Source organism: Aythya ferina, assembly GCF_964211825.1.
Source record: "Aythya ferina genome assembly, chromosome: 15".
Lineage (NCBI taxonomy): Eukaryota > Metazoa > Chordata > Aves > Anseriformes > Anatidae > Aythya > Aythya ferina.
This window is the reverse complement of record NC_140314.1, coordinates 10,001-30,077: the sequence shown is the minus strand read 5'-3', so window position 1 is coordinate 30,077 and position 20,077 is coordinate 10,001. Positions and strand designations below refer to the sequence as shown.

The window sequence follows — 20,077 nt, the reverse complement described above, 5'->3', positions numbered from 1 at the left end:
TGCTGAAGGGCCTCAGTGCTTGTTTTGTCATCGTGGCTCTGATCCGAGCACTTCTTGTCTTGCAGTCGCTGCTTGAAATGCAGTTCTGTTTCAGGTCTCGTGCATCATATTTGGTTTGAGATCGCGTCTGTTTCCATCCTCACTCTTGCAGAAGTCATCTGGGCCGCATCAGGAGCTCTTGTTGGGAATTGAATTCCTAAGCGTCGTCTTATGGAGTTTTCAGTCCCCATCCTTCTGGTCTCTTGTCTTGAAGGCAGGCTTTTTCGGCCTCCATCATCCCAGTTCTGGCAGTTGCTTCCAGTCGCGTGTCGTGACATTTGAGTCTCCTCTAGGGTCTGGTGCAGAGCACCTGTTGTGACTTGCTGTTGCCATAGGGCTTCCCTCCGGGGGTCTCTTTTTCTTGCGCCTTGTGTTGTGTGTTTTGTTTGTAGTGTTTGTGGCGTGGCTGTGTGTGTATGTGTTTGGTCTGGAGCTGTCCTGCCTGGCAGTTAGTGATGACAGCTAATGTGGCAGTGCATGGGTGTGCTAATACATTGTCTGGAGTGTTTTGGCGAAGACATCCGGTCTGCATCTGGGCACGTACTGAAGGGCAGCAGGCACAGTCATCTCAGTGTTGTTTGTCAGATGTTGGGGGGGGGAGAGTATATCTGCTTGTGAGCAGCTGTTTGCATAGTGCTTGAACGGTGTGCTTGAGGAGGAGGTCTGTGGAATCTTGAAAGCTTACAGATAAGGGGTTTTTGAAACTTTTATTTTTATTTCTCTCCTGTCCCCAGTAGAGTGTAAACCTTTGGAGGAACCTGTCATAGAAAAGAGCTCCTTCTGGAACTGTTCAGCGCTCTGTAGGCAGCTCGGTGACTGGCTTGGTCTACTTCTGAGGTGCTGAGGTAATGGGGCTTCTGTTTTGAAATGATAATATTGTAAATGGGGTCCCTTTGTGTTGTTGAGGGATGGGTGCTAATGCTGGCAGCTGAATGATTATCTTGTGACCGTTTTCATTTGTTAAAGCTGAAACACAGTGTACAATGCGGGACTTGACCGGAGCTGCTTTCGGCAAGGTGAGCGATGAACAGATGTAGCAGGTACTTTAGGGGTGCAGTTGTCACTGCAGTTACTTAACTGCATAAAGTACTGAAACTGCATAAAGTACTGAAGCTGTCCTGCCTGGCAGTTAGTGATGACAGCTAACGTGGCAGTGCATGGGTGTACTAATACATTGTCCGGACTGTATTGGCAAAGACATCTGGTCTGCCTCTGGGCGCGTACTGACGGGCAGCTGGCACAGTCATCTCTGGAGGTTGGTAGATGTGGATTTGGCAGAGTTGAGCTGCTTGCGAGTAGCTGCTCCCATAATGCTTGAACGGTGCACTGTTGAATCATGAAAGCTTACAGATACGGGGTTTTGAAACTTTTATTTTTATATCTTTCCTGTCCCCAGCAGAGTGTGTACCTTAGTAGGAACTGCTCACAGGAAAGAGCTCCTTCTGGAACTGTCCAGCACTCGGTAGGCAGCTCGGTGACTGGCTTGATCTACTTCTGAGGTGCTGAGGTAAGGGGGCTGCTGTTTTGAAACAATAATTTGTAAATGGGGTCCCTTCTGTTGTTGAGGGATGGGTGCTAATGCTGGCAGCTGAATGATTATCTTGTGACCGTTTTCATTTGCTAAAGCTGAAACACAGTGTACAACACGGGACTTGACCACAGCTTCTTTTAGCAAGGTGAGCGATGAGCAGATCTAGCAGTTACTTTAGTGGTGCAGTTGTCACTGCAGTTACTTAACTGCACAAAGTACAGTAAAAATCCTGTTTATATTTCAGAGGTGTGTTGTAGCTGGCTTAAGAGAGCAGATGGAAGCATCTTCCTCGAGGGCAGGTGAGGGGGCAGAGGTAAGGGAGCAGATGAGAGTAACTGTCCTAGCTGTGCTGTGGCTTTGGATGCTGCTTCAGCCTATGCTTTTCTTTTTGTTTCACAGGTGTGTCACGCAGGCTGAGTGGGGCCAAGCTGCACTCTGAAGAGCAGCACGGGAAGGGCGGGCTGTTTGTGAGCTGGATTGGAGCAGAACTGCCAAGTAGCACGAGGTGACTGCGAAGGGTCTTGCTTTGCAGGTGCCATGGCAGGCTCTCCACAGAAGCGGTTGAGGATTTGAGAAGAGGTTGCAGATCATCGAGGAGCGACACGTGCAGGGACGGCTTGAAAACGGTATGGCTGCTTTCTCTTCTGTTTATCAGGTGTCCCAGGCAACGTGGGCTGTGATGTTAGTCTTTAGAATCGGAACAAAGCAGGTGCTGATGGCGGTCTTCTTTGGTAGGCAAAGAGTTGCCCGAAGCCCTGTCCTGTGTAGCCTGGGCACGCCTCGCTGAGTATGAAGCTTGCTTTCCAGCAGTTCTCAAAACTGTGTTGAGGCTGAAATGCTGTGTCTGTGTTTTGGTTGGGGTTGCACCTTGGTGAGTGTAGGGATGGGTTTTAAGTGGGTGCAGCGGAGGGCCTGGCCCCAGTGTCCTGTAGTGTGTTTTAACACATCAGCATAACCTTTTGGTTCTCAGATAGCCTACTGAAGTAAGTGATTTCTCCTGCAAGTGGAATGGAATTGAATTCTTCTTTTGGCATGTAATCTGAATTCTTCTTTTGGCATGTAATCTGTTCTGCTCCTAGATTTTTCTTTGTAAATGAAAGATTGAGGTAATTCCAGGTGGGAAAAAAAAAAAAGTTGCTTGCTTGTTTGTATTTTCCTTTCAATATTCAAAGCTGCAGCAAAAGCATGGGGATTTTTGTTTCTAGAAACACCCCAGTTCTCTTGTCTGCGCTCTGCATGCTGTTGAGCTAAGCCATATAAAGAAGTTAATAAAACCACAGCTGCTGCTCCTCCTCTTTCTGCTGTTTTGTGCTTTCCCCCTGCACTTTCCCAGGTGATTGGCTTCAGGTTCCAGGTGGGACCTAATGGTAACTGAGTTGCAGGTATGCCATGAGAGAGCTCCTTCTGCCTTAGCTGCACTTTGGGGTAAGTGCTTTGGTTTTCCTTCAGTTGTCTGGAGGGTTCTTTAGGTGGGTCAGTCTATGGACTGATGCGTTTTCAAGTAGAAACCAGTACTCCTATCTTTTTGAGGTGGCAACTGGCAGGATCTGTCATTGTAAAGCAATCTAGTAGTAGGTGCCTGTATTGCATGCAGCTCTTCCTCAGGTGAGTAGTTATTACAGCAGTTTTACGGATAGTATGGTGATGTTACTTTGTGTGTTTGCTTTGTGGTTCTGGGTCCCTTATGATTTTTGCAGAATTCCGGGGTTTTCTGTGAGTCTTTGCCTTTATGTCAAATCTTATCAAAGTCACAACCTTGGTGGCAAAGTGATGGAGCAGGGTTTAGGAGAAATGTATCATTGAAGCTCCCTGTGTGAGCGTGTATCTGAAAATGGCAGCAGTGGGCATGTAAGGGGTATTCTGTTTCAGGTTTAGGGACAGTTTGTTATATTTCTGGAGCTTTTGCCTGTGTGTTTGCTGTCTGTCGAGTCGTTAGACCACAAAGCCTTCTAGGCTTTATGTGCATGGAATTCACATATTTGAGGTATGTTTATGAGGGGTTGCCAGGTACGTTGTTTTTGGGAAACCGTGGGGTACGGTTTCTTGACTGCATAAGTGCAGTACTGCCAAGAGACAGAGCAGGGTCACCTTCTTCATCACTGAAGAATAAGTCTGTTCGGGCCCATTTCGGCGCGGCGCCGCCCGGGCCCATTTCGGCGCGGCGCCGCCCGGGCCCATTTCGGCGCGGCGCCGCCCGGGCCCATTTCGGCGCGGCGCCGCCCGGGCCCATTTCGGCGCGGCGCCGCCCGGGCCCATTTCGGCGCGGCGCCGCCCGGGCCCATTTCGGCGCGGCGCCGCCCGGGCCCATTTCGGCGCGGCGCCGCCCGGGCCCATTTCGGCGCGGCGCCGCCCGGGCCCATTTCGGCGCGGCGCCGCCCGGGCCCATTTCGGCGCGGCGCCGCCCGGGCCCATTTCGGCGCGGCGCCGCCCGGGCCCATTTCGGCGCGGCGCCGCCCGGGCCCATTTCGGCGCGGCGCCGCCCGGGCCCATTTCGGCGCGGCGCCGCCCGGGCCCATTTCGGCGCGGCGCCGCCCGGGCCCATTTCGGCGCGGCGCCGCCCGGGCCCATTTCGGCGCGGCGCCGCCCGGGCCCATTTCGGCGCGGCGCCGCCCGGGCCCATTTCGGCGCGGCGCCGCCCGGGCCCATTTCGGCGCGGCGCCGCCCGGGCCCATTTCGGCGCGGCGCCGCCCGGGCCCATTTCGGCGCGGCGCCGCCCGGGCCCATTTCGGCGCGGCGCCGCCCGGGCCCATTTCGGCGCGGCGCCGCCCGGGCCCATTTCGGCGCGGCGCCGCCCGGGCCCATTTCGGCGCGGCGCCGCCCGGGCCCATTTCGGCGCGGCGCCGCCCGGGCCCATTTCGGCGCGGCGCCGCCCGGGCCCATTTCGGCGCGGCGCCGCCCGGGCCCATTTCGGCGCGGCGCCGCCCGGGCCCATTTCGGCGCGGCGCCGCCCGGGCCCATTTCGGCGCGGCGCCGCCCGGGCCCATTTCGGCGCGGCGCCGCCCGGGCCCATTTCGGCGCGGCGCCGCCCGGGCCCATTTCGGCGCGGCGCCGCCCGGGCCCATTTCGGCGCGGCGCCGCCCGGGCCCATTTCGGCGCGGCGCCGCCCGGGCCCATTTCGGCGCGGCGCCGCCCGGGCCCATTTCGGCGCGGCGCCGCCCGGGCCCATTTCGGCGCGGCGCCGCCCGGGCCCATTTCGGCGCGGCGCCGCCCGGGCCCATTTCGGCGCGGCGCCGCCCGGGCCCATTTCGGCGCGGCGCCGCCCGGGCCCATTTCGGCGCGGCGCCGCCCGGGCCCATTTCGGCGCGGCGCCGCCCGGGCCCATTTCGGCGCGGCGCCGCCCGGGCCCATTTCGGCGCGGCGCCGCCCGGGCCCATTTCGGCGCGGCGCCGCCCGGGCCCATTTCTCAGGTGGAGCTACTGAGCAGGTGAGATAAAGGAGTTGGGATCAGAGAGGTATTGCACAACTGTATGTTGCATCAGTAGTAGCGAGTGTTGTGCAGGAGGTGGGTATTAGATCTGGTGTAGAGGGATGGTTAACTGAGATAGGTCACGTAGACATAAAACAGCTGAATCTTCACGGGTTGGACAAACATCGCACACAACTTGTCTGAGCCAATCAGACACAAGGACACAATATCCGTTGGCGGTTTGGGAAAGTACCGACTGTGTTATTTCGGTCGAAAGGATGAGGAAGAAGCTGATAAGATAAGGACGTAGGGGGACCAATCATGAGCTTAACTTTTGTAATATGTATGAGCTAATTATATGTTAAGGAATAAAAGGCGTCTGAGCTATCCAATAAATCGAAGCTTGCTGATCATATCACTCATATTGAGTGTCCCTGTCTTCCTTCTGTCGACAACAAATGGCGCCCGAACAGGGACCCCGCTGGCGGTGAACCTGCGAGCCACGGATCGACGGAATAAGGGAAGGAAACAGGTCCTGCAATGCAGCTCAGGAGGTGGAAGGGATGAAAATGCTGAATCCTCGCACCCGGGAGCACCTATAGAGGGTCCCGCCGGCCACGCGTCGCCGAGGTCTTGCAAAGGCTGCAACAGCGCTGACGTAAACAAAGGTATGGAGAGACAAGCGACGTATGATCTGCTCAAGTGCTTTTTAGAAAAGCAGAGCACGCAGGGTATAGACTGTAAAAAGGAATTGCGGAGGGACGCGGAAAAAGGAATTGCGGAGGGACGCGGGAAATTGAAGTAATCGCGGTGCGATGCGGGACATCCGAGATCGAGTTGCTACAGTAGACCAGAGGCATCAGTGGACAACGGCAGCTGACCCTCACTGTGTGGTGAGTCGGCACAGAGCAGAGGGGTGGACATCAGGACCCTGCAGACTGTCAGATGTAACCATGGAAGCAGCGGCGGCTGTGCTGCTTCTCTCTGGCATTCATTTTATAAGAGGTTTATCTTGCAATGCAAAAAAGACTATTCGTCCCCAGATCGGTGTTATAACTACGTTTCTGGATAAGATTCCGTGGGGTTGCCACATTCTATGGATTAGTAATGACGACTTAGCTCTATTGCGGGGCAGGAGTGCAGAGATGCAGATTACACTGCCAAATGACCACCGGCAGACTTGAGGAGACACTGCTCGGCTGCGGGGATCGGCTGCAGCGTGGACGCCCCTAGGTGCACCCTGAGCGTTTTTGCTCGGAGGGGACTCCACTCTCAGCTGCTCACCACAGGAGCAAAGATCTCCTGAAGCTACAGACAAACAGTATGTTTTCAGCTGCTGGAGGAATACTAACTGAAGTGTTAATAATTGTATGTGTTATTCTTAAATGTCCAGGTATTTTGTGTTGAAAGTATTTGTGTAAGGGTAAGGTTTTAAAACAAAGTGTTGCAAGTCACTTCACGAGGAACACAATGAGAGACAATACTTGTTTGTTGGGTTATGATTCTAAATTATATTGGCCGCACGTATTGTTTGCTTATCATTCTAAATTATATTCTCGTGGTATGATTGAGGTTGTGGTATGATTGAGATTGAGATGTGCCAGAGGCCTCTGGGTGTGCAATTGTGCTGTGTGTGTGCGAGTGTGCTATGTACTGTGTTAGTGAGAGCGTGCTTATTGCCATAGTGCAGGTTGCCATAGTGCAGGCTGAAATCATAGGAAATTAGTGCCGGCAAAAAAATCATAGGAAAATGAAGGACGACGTAGCCCTAGATTCATTACAGTGCTTTTTAGAAAAATGGGGAGTCGATTGTAAGCAACTAGCAGGACTAGTTGCGATCGGTCGAGCAAAATCATATTTCACAAGTATGGAGTCAAGGACTGGGGGCTTTGGGAGCTGAAGCAAAATCTAATAACAATCCGATGTGGAATAATGACACTGCAAAGGCTCTGCCACCTGGCATGTTTTTGATTTGCGGGGATCGTGCATGGCAAGGAATACCTGCCAACGCGTTTGGGGGTCCATGTTATCTAGGGCGACTCACATTGTTCGCCCCGGACTTATACAGTCTCCGGAACCAGAGCTTGTCGCAGAGATCCAAACGAGCTCTTAAGACTTTAGGTTCTGACTGTGACGATGGTGTAGAATTATGGGGCGCTGCTGAGAGAATATTTGCTTCATTAGTTCCAGCAGTGGGAACTGCACATGCTTTGGCTAGCATTAATAAGCTTGCTTGTTGGGCTGTTAAGCAATCAAATGTAACAACTGAAATTATTACTGAAATGGCACAAGATATGGATAGTCTTAGGCATGTTGTGTTACAAAATAGGGCTGCAATTGATTTTTTGCTTTTAGCGCAAGGACATGGATGTGAAGATTTTGAAGGAATGTGTTGTTTCAATCTTTCAGATCATGGTCAATCGATTCATGACCAGTTGAAATGGTTGATGCAGCACACAAAGAAAATTACAGTACAACCTAGTTGGCTTGACAATTGGTTGCAGTCCATCTTTGGGGGTCTGTCTAACTGGTTAGTGAGTCTAATCAAAGAGGGATTTTGCTTTCTGCTTATAGTTATATTGATAAAAATAGCTGCACGAATAATTTTTGGTTGCTTAACTAAGAAGCTTGAACAAGTCACAGAAAAGGTATTAGTAGTCCAAAATAAAAACGGGGGAATTGTAGAGGGATGGTTAACTGAGATAGGTCACGTAGACATAAAACAGCTGAATCTTTACGAGTTGGACAAACATCGCACACAACTTGTCTGAGCCAATCAGACACAAGGACACAATATCCGTTGGCGGTTTGGGAAAGTACCGACTGTGTTATTTCGGTCGAAAGGATGAGGAAGAAGCTGATAAGATAAGGATGTAGGGGGACCAATCATGAGCTTAAATTTTGTAATATGTATGAGCTAATTATATGTTAAGGAATAAAAGGCGTCTGAGCTATCCAATAAATCGAAGCTTGCTGATCATATCACTCATATTGAGTGTCCCTGTCTTCCTTCCGTCGACAACACTCTGGCATGCTAGTGATTGCTGGTTCTCTGTTTTTGCAAGTGATAATGAACGTGTTTGACGTAATTCCATTTGAAAAAGTTCCAGTTACTTGACTGGTCGTGTTGTTATTTCAATATTAAAAGCTGTAGCAAAAGCATGGGGATTGTTGCTTCTAGAAACACCCCAGGTCTCTTGTCTGTTCTCTGCATGATGTTCAGGTAAAGCAGATTTTAAAAAAAACAAACACAAATAAACAAACAAAACAAAACAAAAAAAAACCAGCTACTGCTCCTCCTGCTCTACTCCTACTTCCTTGTGCTTTGTCCCTCCCCTTTTCCAGGTGATAGGGTTTGGATATTGGGCGGGGCCAAATGGTATATGAGCCCCAGGCATGGCATCAGAGAGCTCCTTCTGCCTGGGCTGCTCTTTGGGGTAAGTGTTTTGTTTTCCTTCAGTCAGTTGCAGGGTTCTGTAGGCAGGCTGGAGTCTATGGATTTCTGGATTTCTAAGTCCTTGGAATTCACTTAACAGAGGGATATTTAGTAGAGGTTGCTGGCTCTTTTTTTTTTTTTTTTTTATGGAGGGATGCTCTTCTTTTTTTTTTGAGCTATATTTTAATCTCTAGATGTATAAACCTACTTGTGTAATTTTCCAGAGGACTAAAACCAGCTTCATTTCATGCTACATGTGGCTTGGCAGTTTAGATGCAGCATTACCAAGAGCCTGAGCAGGGTTGTATCAGAGTCTGCTCTTTCCTCTGCAAAGGGTAAGTCTGTGATTACCTCTGCAGGGGCTGCTGTGCGTGCACGTCTTTTTGGCATTTATGGATCTCAGATAGTGTTTTTTTGTGTGTGTGTATATTCTAAGCTTTTATTTTTTGAGGGGCAAATAGTGTGTGTGCTGAGCGTGGTTGGCAGGAGGAGGTGGGGAGCTGCTCAGGACTGGTAGGTTTGGTTTCTCAGAGTGTGCGGCAGCCTTCCTATGCGACGCGACTGATTATTGGGTGGGAATGTTCCAGTTTGTGTGTCTTAGCCATTGTAGCTTGTGTAGTGTGTGTTCTGTAGCCCAGGCAGAGTTTGCTGTGGCACTGTGAGCGAAGAATCTGAGTTAGAGCTGGTGAGCAGCTGAAGTACAGGAGCTGGGAAGAGAGAGGTATTGCAGCAGGTATGCTGTAGCTCTGAGGTACCTCAGAGTGTGCGTTTCTCTTGTGTCTGCAGGTGCTTTGTGCAGTCGTGGACAGGGAAGGGAAATCCTCATGTCACGAAGCACTGAGGGAAGGTGAGTGTTGTCAGCCTGGTCATCCCTTATCCGAAGCGAAGGGAAGACGCTCAGGTGTTTCCCTGTGAGGGTCCGAGGTGAGGCTGTGTGGGATAGAGGAGCAGTGTGGCAGGTGGTTGCTTGCAAGCACAGTGGTCATTGTGTCCTTCTGTGTTCCCAGGTGGCGTGGGTGATGCTGGCCGCTCCTTTCAAGCTTGGACCTAATTTGCAGGTACAGTGGCAAGTGGCCTGCTGTTTTGAAAGGATAAAACTAAAGATGGGGTCCCTTTTGTTGTTGAGGGATGGGTGCTACTGCTGTCAGCTGAATGTTTATCTTCTGCCTGTGTTTTTCCTTTTGTTCAGGCTGAAACGCAGTGCGCAGTGCAGGACGTCTTGACCCGAGCTGCCTCTGCAGTGACTCTGGTGCGTGATGAGCAGAGGTAACTGTTGTTTTTGGGGCGCGGTTGTCACTGCAGTTATTTTCGTACATCCAATAGAGTAAAATTCCAGTTTGTCTTTTAGAGGTGCTATAAGTGGGTAAAGAGAACAGATGGAAGTGTGTGCCATGTGGGGTAGGCAAGCGGCTGAGGTACAGGAGGGGATGAGAGTATGTGATTTTTTTTTTTTCTGGGGTTGAAATGGAATTAATTTTGTTGGTGTATAATGTGTTCTGCTCCTAGATTTTTCTTTCAATGTGAAGAAAAGTTTGAGCTAATTCCAGGTAAGAAAGTTCCAGTTACTTGCTGGGTCGTATTGTCCTTTTAATATTCAAAGCTGCAGCAAAAGCATGGGGATTGTTGCTTCTAGAAACACCCCAGTTTTCTTGTTTGCACTCTGCATGCTGTTGAGCTAAAGCAGACCAAAAAAAAAAAAATAAATAAAGGAAACACACACACACACACACACACACACACACACAAAACCAACAATAACAAAAAAAAACCACCATTGGGTGACGTGTTGTGAACGCAACGATCATTTAATCCCTTTGTTTTCCCAGGTGGTGTGGATGATACTGGCTGCACTGTTGGAGCTTGGACTCGGAGAGGAACACGTGAGCACAATCGTATGTTGCATCAGTAGTGGTCAGCATTGTGGAGAAGGTGAGCAATGGGGCTGGCGTCCTAGTGAATGCTGGTACTCTGTTTTTGCAGCTGATGATGAGCCCGGCAATTGACTAAGATGACAATCAGTGCCTGTGCGTTTCTTGAAGCGGAGGGACTTTACCATTCAGCAACCTGAGAGCTAAGCTGGGGGGCACCTGGTATTTGCATATCTGGGGTGGCTAATGGGAGCTGGGAGTCAGAGCAGCATGGAGCCAGCTGGCTGACTAGACTTGGTTCCACGGTGAGGGTGGTTCAGGCTGGGTCACGTTCAGGCTGCTTGTGGCTGGGTCACCAGGCTAATAGAAGAAGTGGGATTATTTTGTAGCGTGAGTGCGTGCGCCAGGCAGGACAGTTTCCTTCTGTTCGTCTGTCTTGTGTTGCTTCTGCGATGTCTGTTCTGTGCTTCTCGGGTCTTGATATCCTCCTAGCTTTTGACACTGGACTGACCAGACAGGCGACTTGGTAGTGGTGCTGAAGGGCCTCAATGCATGTTTTGTCATCATGGCTCTGATCTGAGCACTTCTTGTGTTGCAGTCACTGCTTAAAGAGCAGGTCTGTTTCAGGTCTTGTGCATCATATTCGGTTTGAGATCGCGTCTGTTTCCATCCTCACTCTTGCAGAAGTCATCTGGGCCGCATCAGGAGCTCTTGTTGGGAATTGAATTCCTAAGCGTCTTATGGGGTTTTCAGTCCCCATCCTTCTGGTCTCTTGTCTTGAAGGCAGGCTTTTTCGGCCTCCATCATCCCAGTTCTGGCAGTTGCTTCCAGTCGCGTGTCGTGACATTTGAGTCTCCTCTAGGGTCTGGTGCAGAGCACCTGTTGTGACTTGCTGTTGCCATAGGGCTTCCCTCCGGGGGTCTCTTTTTCTTGCGCCTTGTGTTGTGTGTTTTGTTTGTAGTGTTTGTGGCGTGGCTGTGTGTGTATGTGTTTGGTCTGGAGCTGTCCTGCCTGGCAGTTAGTGATTAATGTGGCAGTGCATGGGTGTACTAATACATTGTCTGGACTGTTTTGGCAAAGGCATCCGGTCTGCATCTGGGCACGTACTGAAGGGCAGCAGGCACAGTCATCTCTGTGGTGTTTGGCAGATGTGGAGGTGGGAGAGTATATCTGCTTGTGAGCAGCTGCTCGTATAAGTGCTTGAACGGTGTGCTTGAGGAGGTCTGTTGAATCTTGAAAGGTTACAGATATGGGGTTTTGAAATGTTTATTCTTTATTTCTTTCCTGTCCCCAGTAGAGTGTAAACCTTTGGAACCTGTCACAGGAAAGAGCTCCATCTGGAACTGTTCAGCACTGGGTAGGCAGCTCAGTGACAGGCTTGATCTACTTTTGAGGTGCTGAGGTAATGGGGCTGCTGTTTTGAAACGATAATTTGTAAATGGGGTCCCTGCTGTTGTTGAGGGATGGGTTCTAATGCTGGCCGCTGAATGATTATATTGTGACTGTTTTCATTTGTTAAAGCTGCAACACAGTGTGCAACGTGGGACTTGAGCATAGCTGCTTTCGGCAAGGTGAGCGATGAACAGATGTAGCAGGTACTTTAGGGGTGCAGTTGTCACTGCAGTTAGTTAACTACACAAAATACAGTAAAAATCCTGTTTATATTTCAGAGGTGTGTTGTAGCTGGCTTAAGAGAGCAGATGGAAGCATCTGCCTCTAGGGCAGGTGAGGGGGCAGAGGTAAGGGAGCAGATGAGAGTAACTGTCCTAGCTGTGCTGTGGCTTTGGATGCTGCTTAGGCCTATGCTTTTCTTTTTGTTTCACAGGTGTGTCGCACAGGCTCAGAGGGGCTAAGCTGCACTCTGAAGAGCAGCACGGGAAGGGCGGGCTGTTTGTGAGCTGGATTGGAGCAGAACTGCCAAGTAGCACGAGGTGACTGTGAAGGGTATCCATCTTGCTTTGCAGGTGCCATGGCAGGCTCTCCACAGAAGCGGTTGAGGATTTGAGAAGAGGTTGCAGATCATCGAGGAGCGACACGTGCAGGGATGGCTTGAAAACGGTATGGCTGCTTTCTCTTCTGTTTATCAGGTGTCCCAGGCAACGTGGGCTGTGATGTTAGTCTTTAGAATCGGAACAAAGCAGGTGCTGATGGCGGTCTTCTTTGGTAGGCAAAGAGGTGCCCAAAGCCCTGTCCTGTGTAGCCTGAGCACACCTTGCTGAGGATGAGGTGTCCTTTCTACCAGTTCCCAAAACTGTGTTGAAGCTGAAATGCTGCGTCTGTGTTTGGGTTGGGGTTGCACCTTGGTGAGTGTAGGGATGGATTTTAAGTGGGTGCAGCGGAGGGCCTGGACCCAGTGTCCTGTAATGTGTTTTAACACATCAGCATAGCCTTTTGGTTCTCAGCTTACTGAAGTAAGTGATTTTTCCTGTGAGTGGAATGGAATTGAAATCTTTTTTGGCATGTAATCAGTTCTGCTCCTAGACTTTTCTTTCTATGTAAATAAAAGCTTGAGCTAATTCCAGATGAAAAAAAAAAAATCAGCTATTTGCTTGGTTATTTTGTCCTTTTAATATTCAAAGCTGTAGCAAAAGCATGGGGATTGTTGTGGAGGAATGGTTAAGTGAGGTAGGACACGTGGATGTTGAGCAGTTAGGAGGTCATGGGCTAGGGAGGTACCATACTCAACTCATATGAGCCTGGGCACGTGCGCAGCCGGTTGAGAACCAATCAGGCCCAAGGACACGATGCCCTTGTGTGGTTGGGAAAGTCTCTAAGGCGGGACAGTAGCTAAAAGAGGGAGGAACTAACTGACAAGATAGGAAAGTGTTAGCCAATCCTGAGCTTAGTTTTTGCAATATGTATGAGATGATTATGTTCGAACTAGATAAAAGGCGACTGAGCTATCCATTAAAGTTGAAGTTCACTGTTCACTCATATTGAGCGTCTGTGTCTTCCTTCCGTCGACAACAAATAGCGCCTGAACAGGGACCGATCTGAACGGAATTTGGACACTGCTGGCGGTGATCCTGGGCCATGGTTGGACGGAATAAGGGAGGAACCGGTCCTGCAACGCAGCCCAGGAGGTGGAAGGGACAAGAATCCCCTCACCCGTGTCGGGAAGGTGAAAGGGACGTGGAGTCCCTGCACCCGGGAGAGGATCCCGCCGGTCACGCGTCGCCGAGGTCTGAAAGGTGAAAGGGACGAAAACTTGGAGTCCCCGCACCCGCAGCTCGGAAGGTGGAAGGGAGTCCCCGCACCCGGGATGAGCCTATAAAGGGTCCCGCCGGAGAAGCGCCGCCGAGGTCTTTGCAAAGGCTGCAACCGACGTATATAAAGGTATGGAGAGACATCGGCGTACGCTTTGCTCGAATGCTTTTTAGAAAAGCGGAGCACTTCAGATATAGACTGCAAAAAGGATTTACCAGGATTATTAGCATATGGAGTAATGCAGGGTTGTTTTATCAATCCTGATACAGTTTTTGAACAAACAGAGTGGCGTAAATCTGGGGACAAATTGTTTGAAGTTATTAATGAAAATAAGGCTGCTAAAAAATTATTGAAGCCTTGGAGAGCAGTCACTAACGCCTTAGTTATACATCAGGCTGAGCAGAGAGTCGCTACTGCTGGTACAGAGCGACTGGGATTGCCGCGAAGTGTTGGAGCTGGGGATTGCCCACTGCTGCCTTCAGTGAGAACGATAACGCTGCCTCAGGGGGCTACGGGGCAGTGGGAGCCTCCCCCCCCTCAGTCACCGCCACGAGCAGTGCTGCGCTCGGAGTTCCGCGGAATGGAACGGCAGCTGACCCTCACCGTGTGGCGAGTCGGCACAGAGCAGAGGGACGGACATCAGGACCCTGCAGCCTGTCTGATGTAACCATGGAAGCAGCGGCGGCTGTGCTGCTTCTCTCTGGCATTCTTTTTATAAGAGGTTTACCTTGCAATGAAAAAGGGATACTAACTGGAGTGTTATTAATTGTATGTGTTATTTTTAAATGTCCAGGTATTTTGTGTTGAAAGTATTTGTGTAAGGGTAAGGTTTTAAAACAAAGTGTTGCAAGTCACTTCATGAGGAACACAATGAGAGGCAATACTTGTTTGTTTGCTTATCATTCTAAATTATATTCGTGTGGTATGATTGAGGTTGTGGTATGATTGAGAGTGAGATGTGCCAGAGGCCTCTGGGTGTGTGAGTGTGCTGTGTACTGTGTTAGTGAGAGCGCATTTATTGCCATAGTGCAGGCTGAAATCATAGGAAATTAGTACTGGTCGAGCAAAATCATGTTTCACAAGTATGGAGTCATTGTGCGAAGTAGCCACTTGGAGAAACTTAAGGGAACGTACTGTTTAAAACTTTTTGATCGTAATGAGTCAATTCACAAATCCATTACTTTCTTGAAAGAGCACATGAGAAAGAGTCAATATGGTATCAATCCTTTCAATCAATGGTTCACTGATATAATTGAAACAATGCATAGATGGTTACTGGGATTAGTCAAAGAGGGATTAAGGATTTTGTTCACTGTGGTGTCAATCATCATTGCATGTAGTATTGTGATAAATGTGGTTAAAGAGTTACTTGCAAAAATGTTATAAAATGTTATAGAGATTTTGAAGTGGTGCCAGAAACAGGTACCCAGTGGATCACTGCAAAGTGGACTGAAGCAGCTTTAGAATCTGCACACGCCGAAGACGACCAGGAAGAGGTTCCTGATAATCATTCTGACAATGACGTGGGCTGTGACACCTCGACGACTATCAAGAACAGCCTTTGATCACCATCAAGTGATTAGGTTTAAGTGTGTTACTACTAAGTTGTGTTACTTACTATTAATTGTGTTACCGTTAAGTGCTTACAGTAATTGTAGTGTTATTAGGGTTAAGTTGTGTTATGTTATGTACCCTTTCAGAACATGCTTGTTTGGGGTCCCGATAGGGGATCCAAAGGAACTGAGTGAAATGTTAGCACCATACTCTGCCCGTATTACTCTGCTTAATGGATCTTTTTCTGACTGTAGGAACTGCACACGCTTTGGCTAGCATAAATAAGCTTGCTTGTTGGGCTGTTAAACAGTCAAATGTAACCACCCAAGTTCTTTCTGAAATGTCGCAAGACACGGAAAGCCTAAGGCACGCTGTGCTGCAAAATAGGGCCGCTATTGATTTCTTGTTCTTGGCTCAGTGACATAGGAGTGAAGATGTAGAAGGAATGTGTTGCTTTAATCTTTCCGACCATGGTCAGTCAATTCACGACCAGTTGAAATGGTTAAGGGATCATACACAAAAAATTGTAGTACAAGATAGTTGGTTTGAAGGTTGGCTTAAATCTGTTTTGGGGAACATGGGTGGACGGGTTTTGTTAGTTAAAGAGGGACTTTGCTTTCTACTTATAATTATATTGATTATAATTGCTGCATATGTAACCTTTAACTGCCTAACTAAGAAACTAGAGCAACTCACAGAGAAGGTATTTGTATCACAAAATAAAAATGGGGGAATTGTGGAGGAATGGTTAAGTGAGGTAGGACACATGGATGTTGAGCAGTTAGGAGGTCATGGGCTAGGGGAGGTACCGTACTCAACTCATATGAGCCTGGGCACGTGCGCAGCCGGTTGAGAACCAATCAGGCCCAAGGACACGATGCCCTTGTGTGGTTGGGAAAGTCCCTAAGGCGGGACGGTAGCTAAAAGAGGGAGGAACTAACTGAAAAGATAGGAAAGTGTTAGTCAATCCTGAGCTTAGTTTTTGCAATATGTATGAGTTGATTATGTTCGAACTAGATAAAAGGCGACTGAGCTATCCATTAAAGTTGAAGTTCACTGTTCACTCATATTGAGCGTCTGTGTCTTCCTTCCGTCGACAACAGATTGTAACTTCTAGAAACACCCCAGTTCTCATGTCTGCACTCTGCATGCTGTTGAGCTAAGCCATATAAATAAGGTAATAAAACCACAGCTGCTGTTCCTGTTCTTTCTGCTTTTTTTGTGCTTTCCCCCTGCACTTTCCCATGTGATTGGCTTCAGGTTCCAGGTGGGACCTAATAGTAACTGAGTTGCAGGTGTGCCATGAGAGAGCTTCTTCTGCCTGGGCTGCTCTTTGGGGTAAGTGCTTTGTTTTTCCTTCAGTCAGTTGCAGGGTTCTTTAGGTGGGTCAGAGTGTATGGACTGATGCATTTTCAAGTAGAAACCGGTACGCATATCTTTTTGAGGTGGCAACTGGTAGGATCTGTCATAGTAAAGCAATCTAAGTAGTAGGTGCCTGTATTGCATGCAGCTCTTCCTCAGGTGAGTAGTTATTACAGCAGTTTTACGGATAGTATGGCGATGTTATTTTGTGTGTTTGCTTTGTGTTTCTGGGTCCCTTATGATTTTTGCAGAATTACAGGGCTTTTTGTGAGTCTTTGCCTTTATGTCAAATCTTATCAAAGTCACAACCTTGGTGGCAAAGTGATGGAGCAGGGTTTAGGAGAAATGTATCATTGAAGAGCCCTGTGTGAGCATGTATCTGAAAATGGCAGCATTGGGCATATAAGCAGTGGTCTTTCTCAGGGTTAGGGGCGGTTTGTTATGTTTCTGGAGCTTTTGCCTGTGTGTTTGCTGTCTGTCGAGTCGTTAGACCATAAAGCCTTCTAGGCTTTATGTGCATGGAATTCACATATTTGAGGTATGTTTATGAGGGGTTGCCAGGTATGTTGTTTTTGGGAAACCGTGGGGTACGGTTTCTTGACCGCATAAGTGCAGTACTGCCAAGAGACTGAGCAGGGTCACCTTCTTCATCACTGAAGAATAAGTCTGTTCGGGCACATTTCAGCGCAGCGCTGCCCGGGCACATTTCTCAGTTGGAGCTACTGAGCAGGTGAGTTAAAGGAACCAGGAACAGAGAGGTATTGCACAATGATATGTTGCATTAGTAGTAGTGAGCGTTGTGCAGGAGGTGGGTATTAGCTCTGGCATGCTAGTGAATGCTGGTTCTCTGTTTCTGCAAGTGATGATGAACCTGTTTGACGTAATTCCATTTGAAAAAGTTCCAGTTACTTGACTGGTTGTGTTGTCCTTTTAATATTAAAAGCTGCAGCAAAAGCATGGGGATTGTTGCTTCTAGAAACACCCCAGGTCTCTTGTCCTCTGCATGTTGTTCAGGTAAAGCAGATTTAAAAAAAAAAAAAAAAAAAGAAAATGAAAATCTGCTGCTCCTGCTCTGCTCCTACTTTCTTGTGCTTTGTCCCTCCCCTTTACAATGTGATTGGGTTTGGGTGCTGGGCAGGGCCAAATGGTATATGAGCCCCAGGCATGGCATCAGAGAGCTCCTTCTGCCTGGGCTGCTCTTTGAGGTAAGTGTTTTGTTTTCCTTCAGTCAGTTGCAGGGTTCTCTAGGCAGGCTGGAGTCTATGGATTTCCGGATTTCTAAGTCCTTGGAATTCACTTAACAGAGGGATATTTAGTAGAGGTTGCTGGCTCACTGTTCTTTGCGATGGTGGGATACGCTTCTGTTTTTTGAGCTATATTTTAATCTCTAGATGTACAAGCCTACTTGTGCAATTTTCCAGGGGACTAAAACCAGCTTCATTTCATGCTACATGTGGCTTGGCAGTTTAGATGCAGCGTTACCAAGAGCCTGAGCAGGGTTGTGTCAGAGTCTGCTCTTTCCTCTGCAAAGGGTAAGTCTGTGATTACCTCTGCAGGGGCTGCTGTGCGTGCACGTCTTTTTGGCATTTATGGATCTCAGATAGTGTTTTTTTGTGTGTGTGTATATTCTAAGCTTTTATTTTTTGAGGGGCAAATAGTGTGTGTGCTGAGCGTGGTTGGCAGGAGGAGGTGGGGAGCTGCTCAGGACTGGTAGGTTTGGTTTCTCAGAGTGTGCGGCAGCCTTCGGGTGCGATGCGACTGATTGTTGAGTCTCTCCTTGGGTCTGCTGCAGAGCACCTGTTCTGACTTGCTGTTGCCATAGGGCTTCCCTCTGGGGGGTCACTTTTTCTTGTGCCTTGTGTTGTGTGCTTTGTTTGTAGTGTTTGTGGCGTGCCTGTGTGTGTATGTGTTTGGTCTGGAGCTGTCCTGCCTGGCAGTTAGCAATGACAGCTAACGTGGCAGTGCATGGGTGTACTAATACATTGTCCGGACTGTTTTGGCAAAGACATCCAGTCTGCCTCTGGGCACGTGCTGAAGGGCAGCTGTCACAGTATATCTGTTTGCGCACAACTGCTTGTTTACCTCTATTCATTTAATAAATTGTAAAATTTAATTGCAATCCAATTTGGGACCCAGTCATGTATGACAACTGGGGGCTTGTCCGGGAGGGCTTTGGTTCCTGAATTCTTACTTTATCTAGGAGAGGCGCCCCACCATTTGGTGGCTGCTGTTCGAGTCAGGTCGGGACTAATGGCATCTTGAACCTGAATAAAGGTAAGCAAAGGTTTTGATTTTTTTTTCAGTTCCCTTGCTGGCTGCAGCACTATATTTTGCCCGTAATTCTGTGTGTGAAGATGTGAATGAAGACAATGGAGTCATAAGCGTTTAAAGCGTATACTGTTCTGTTGGGTGGGTTTCAGTTGCCTGTGTGTGTAAGAGTGTGACTGAGACGGAATTCAGTTCCGAAGCGATTGTGGAGGTCTTCTAACCACGGTTCCAATCTCCCACGAGGGACTTGGCCAGTGAAGGAATGAAGGGATTCCTATAGGATTTGTGGGTGGGTGATAGATCTTAAATCCTCTGTAAGACACTCTTATTAAGGTAACCAAGGGCTGTGGGAATTGGCACAGTAACATTCCTAGATGGGTCAGACAAAATCGAAGACCAGGGACCAGAAGAAAGGGAGCAAATTACCAGACATACCACCAGAAAGTCCATTAGGAATAACGGTTAGAAATTGGAATGAGAGGGGCCCCAGAAAAGGAAAAAGTAAATAAAAACCGGTCCAGTATTGTGTGATAGAATGGCCAAAGGAGCCTTTAACACCACATATCTTTCAGCCTGCTTTTGGATCCTTTGAAGACTGTATTTGTCAGGCCTTAAATACACATGTTAATTCGAGGGAACCTTTTTGCTGGGAAGAAAGTGATTATGCAGGATTATGGATCAGGAGGACTTCATGTCCTTTTCCAGCCTCAATATTTACACTAAAAGCAGATAAGAAATTTGAAGAAGAACAAGAACAGGAAAAAGGAAAAGATAATAAACGGGAGCCGTTGGATAACCTACCATCTCCATATCCTAACAATCCACCTCCGGTGGCTGTGGTATCTCCAGCAGTACCACCATTGCCCCAGCTTTCAACATCATCAGCACGAGAATGAGACCGACCACCGGCTGCATGCATGAGAAGTAGTACTGCCATATCTGAGAGAGCTCCTCTATATCCCTTAAGGGAGGTAACTGGTGTATAACTGGGTTGGAGTTTTAACAGGGCTTTAATGGTTTCAGGGTTAGCGTGTTAGTGTTTTAGATTTTTTTTTGTTGTTGGTGGTGTTTTTTTTTTTTTTCTTGGGATGGAGTGTTGCTATGTTTTTTAGGGTTAGGGTCCTAGGGTTTTATTTTTGGTCAGTTACTTAGGGTTAGTGTGTTAAGATCCTTTTTTTTTTTTTTTTTTTTTTTTTTTCAGGTTAGGTTCTCCAGGGTTAGGGTTTTGAGCATCCTAGTTTTTTGGGTTATGGTGTTGAGCATCCTAATGTTTTGTGTTAGGGCTTTGGGTTTTAAGCATCCTAATTTTTGGGTTAGAGTTTTGTGTGTCTTCATGTTTTCAGTTTGTGCTTAGAGCGTCCTAAAGTTTTGGGTTTTGGTTTGTGTTTTGAGCGTCCTAATGTTTA

The 20,077-nt window shown here is 48.4% G+C and overlaps 1 protein-coding gene and 1 long non-coding RNA gene across 7 annotated transcripts; both read left to right on the top strand.

Annotated features, from left to right (window-relative positions):
- The first annotated feature begins 59 nt into the window (after positions 1-59).
- Positions 60-12,340, top strand: LOC311445315 (uncharacterized protein). Of its 6 annotated transcripts, XM_084537297.1 has the most exons (13): positions 60-884; positions 1,006-1,055; positions 1,436-1,546; positions 1,666-1,715; positions 1,815-1,883; positions 2,103-2,196; positions 5,450-8,199; positions 9,199-9,259; positions 9,420-9,470; positions 9,602-9,678; positions 9,919-9,959; positions 10,239-10,304; positions 10,393-11,529. In XM_084537297.1, the coding sequence occupies exons 9-13, from the start codon at positions 9,432-9,434 to the stop codon at positions 10,413-10,415; spliced, it is 246 nt and encodes an 81-aa protein (XP_084393423.1). In that variant the 5' UTR covers positions 60-884; positions 1,006-1,055; positions 1,436-1,546; positions 1,666-1,715; positions 1,815-1,883; positions 2,103-2,196; positions 5,450-8,199; positions 9,199-9,259; positions 9,420-9,431; the 3' UTR covers positions 10,416-11,529. The 6 variants fall into 6 exon arrangements, 1 of the variants encoding a protein (XP_084393423.1); XR_014698337.1 differs by lacking the exons at positions 60-884; positions 1,006-1,055; positions 1,436-1,546; ... (3 more) ...; positions 5,450-8,199; positions 9,919-9,959 and adding exons at positions 2,918-2,995; positions 8,637-8,747; positions 8,864-8,925; ... (2 more) ...; positions 11,951-12,019; positions 12,245-12,286 and having other exon boundaries at positions 10,393-10,502; XR_014698339.1 differs by lacking the exons at positions 60-884; positions 1,006-1,055; positions 1,436-1,546; ... (2 more) ...; positions 2,103-2,196; positions 9,919-9,959 and adding exons at positions 8,637-8,747; positions 8,864-8,925; positions 11,575-11,682; ... (1 more) ...; positions 11,951-12,019; positions 12,106-12,153 and having other exon boundaries at positions 5,029-5,644; positions 10,393-10,502.
- A 5,711-nt stretch (positions 12,341-18,051) lies between these two features.
- Positions 18,052-19,426, top strand: LOC311445382. Its single transcript, XR_014698370.1, has 2 exons — positions 18,052-18,677; positions 19,244-19,426. It is a non-coding gene; the product is annotated as an uncharacterized lncRNA (long non-coding RNA).
- Positions 19,427-20,077: the final 651 nt, after the last annotated feature.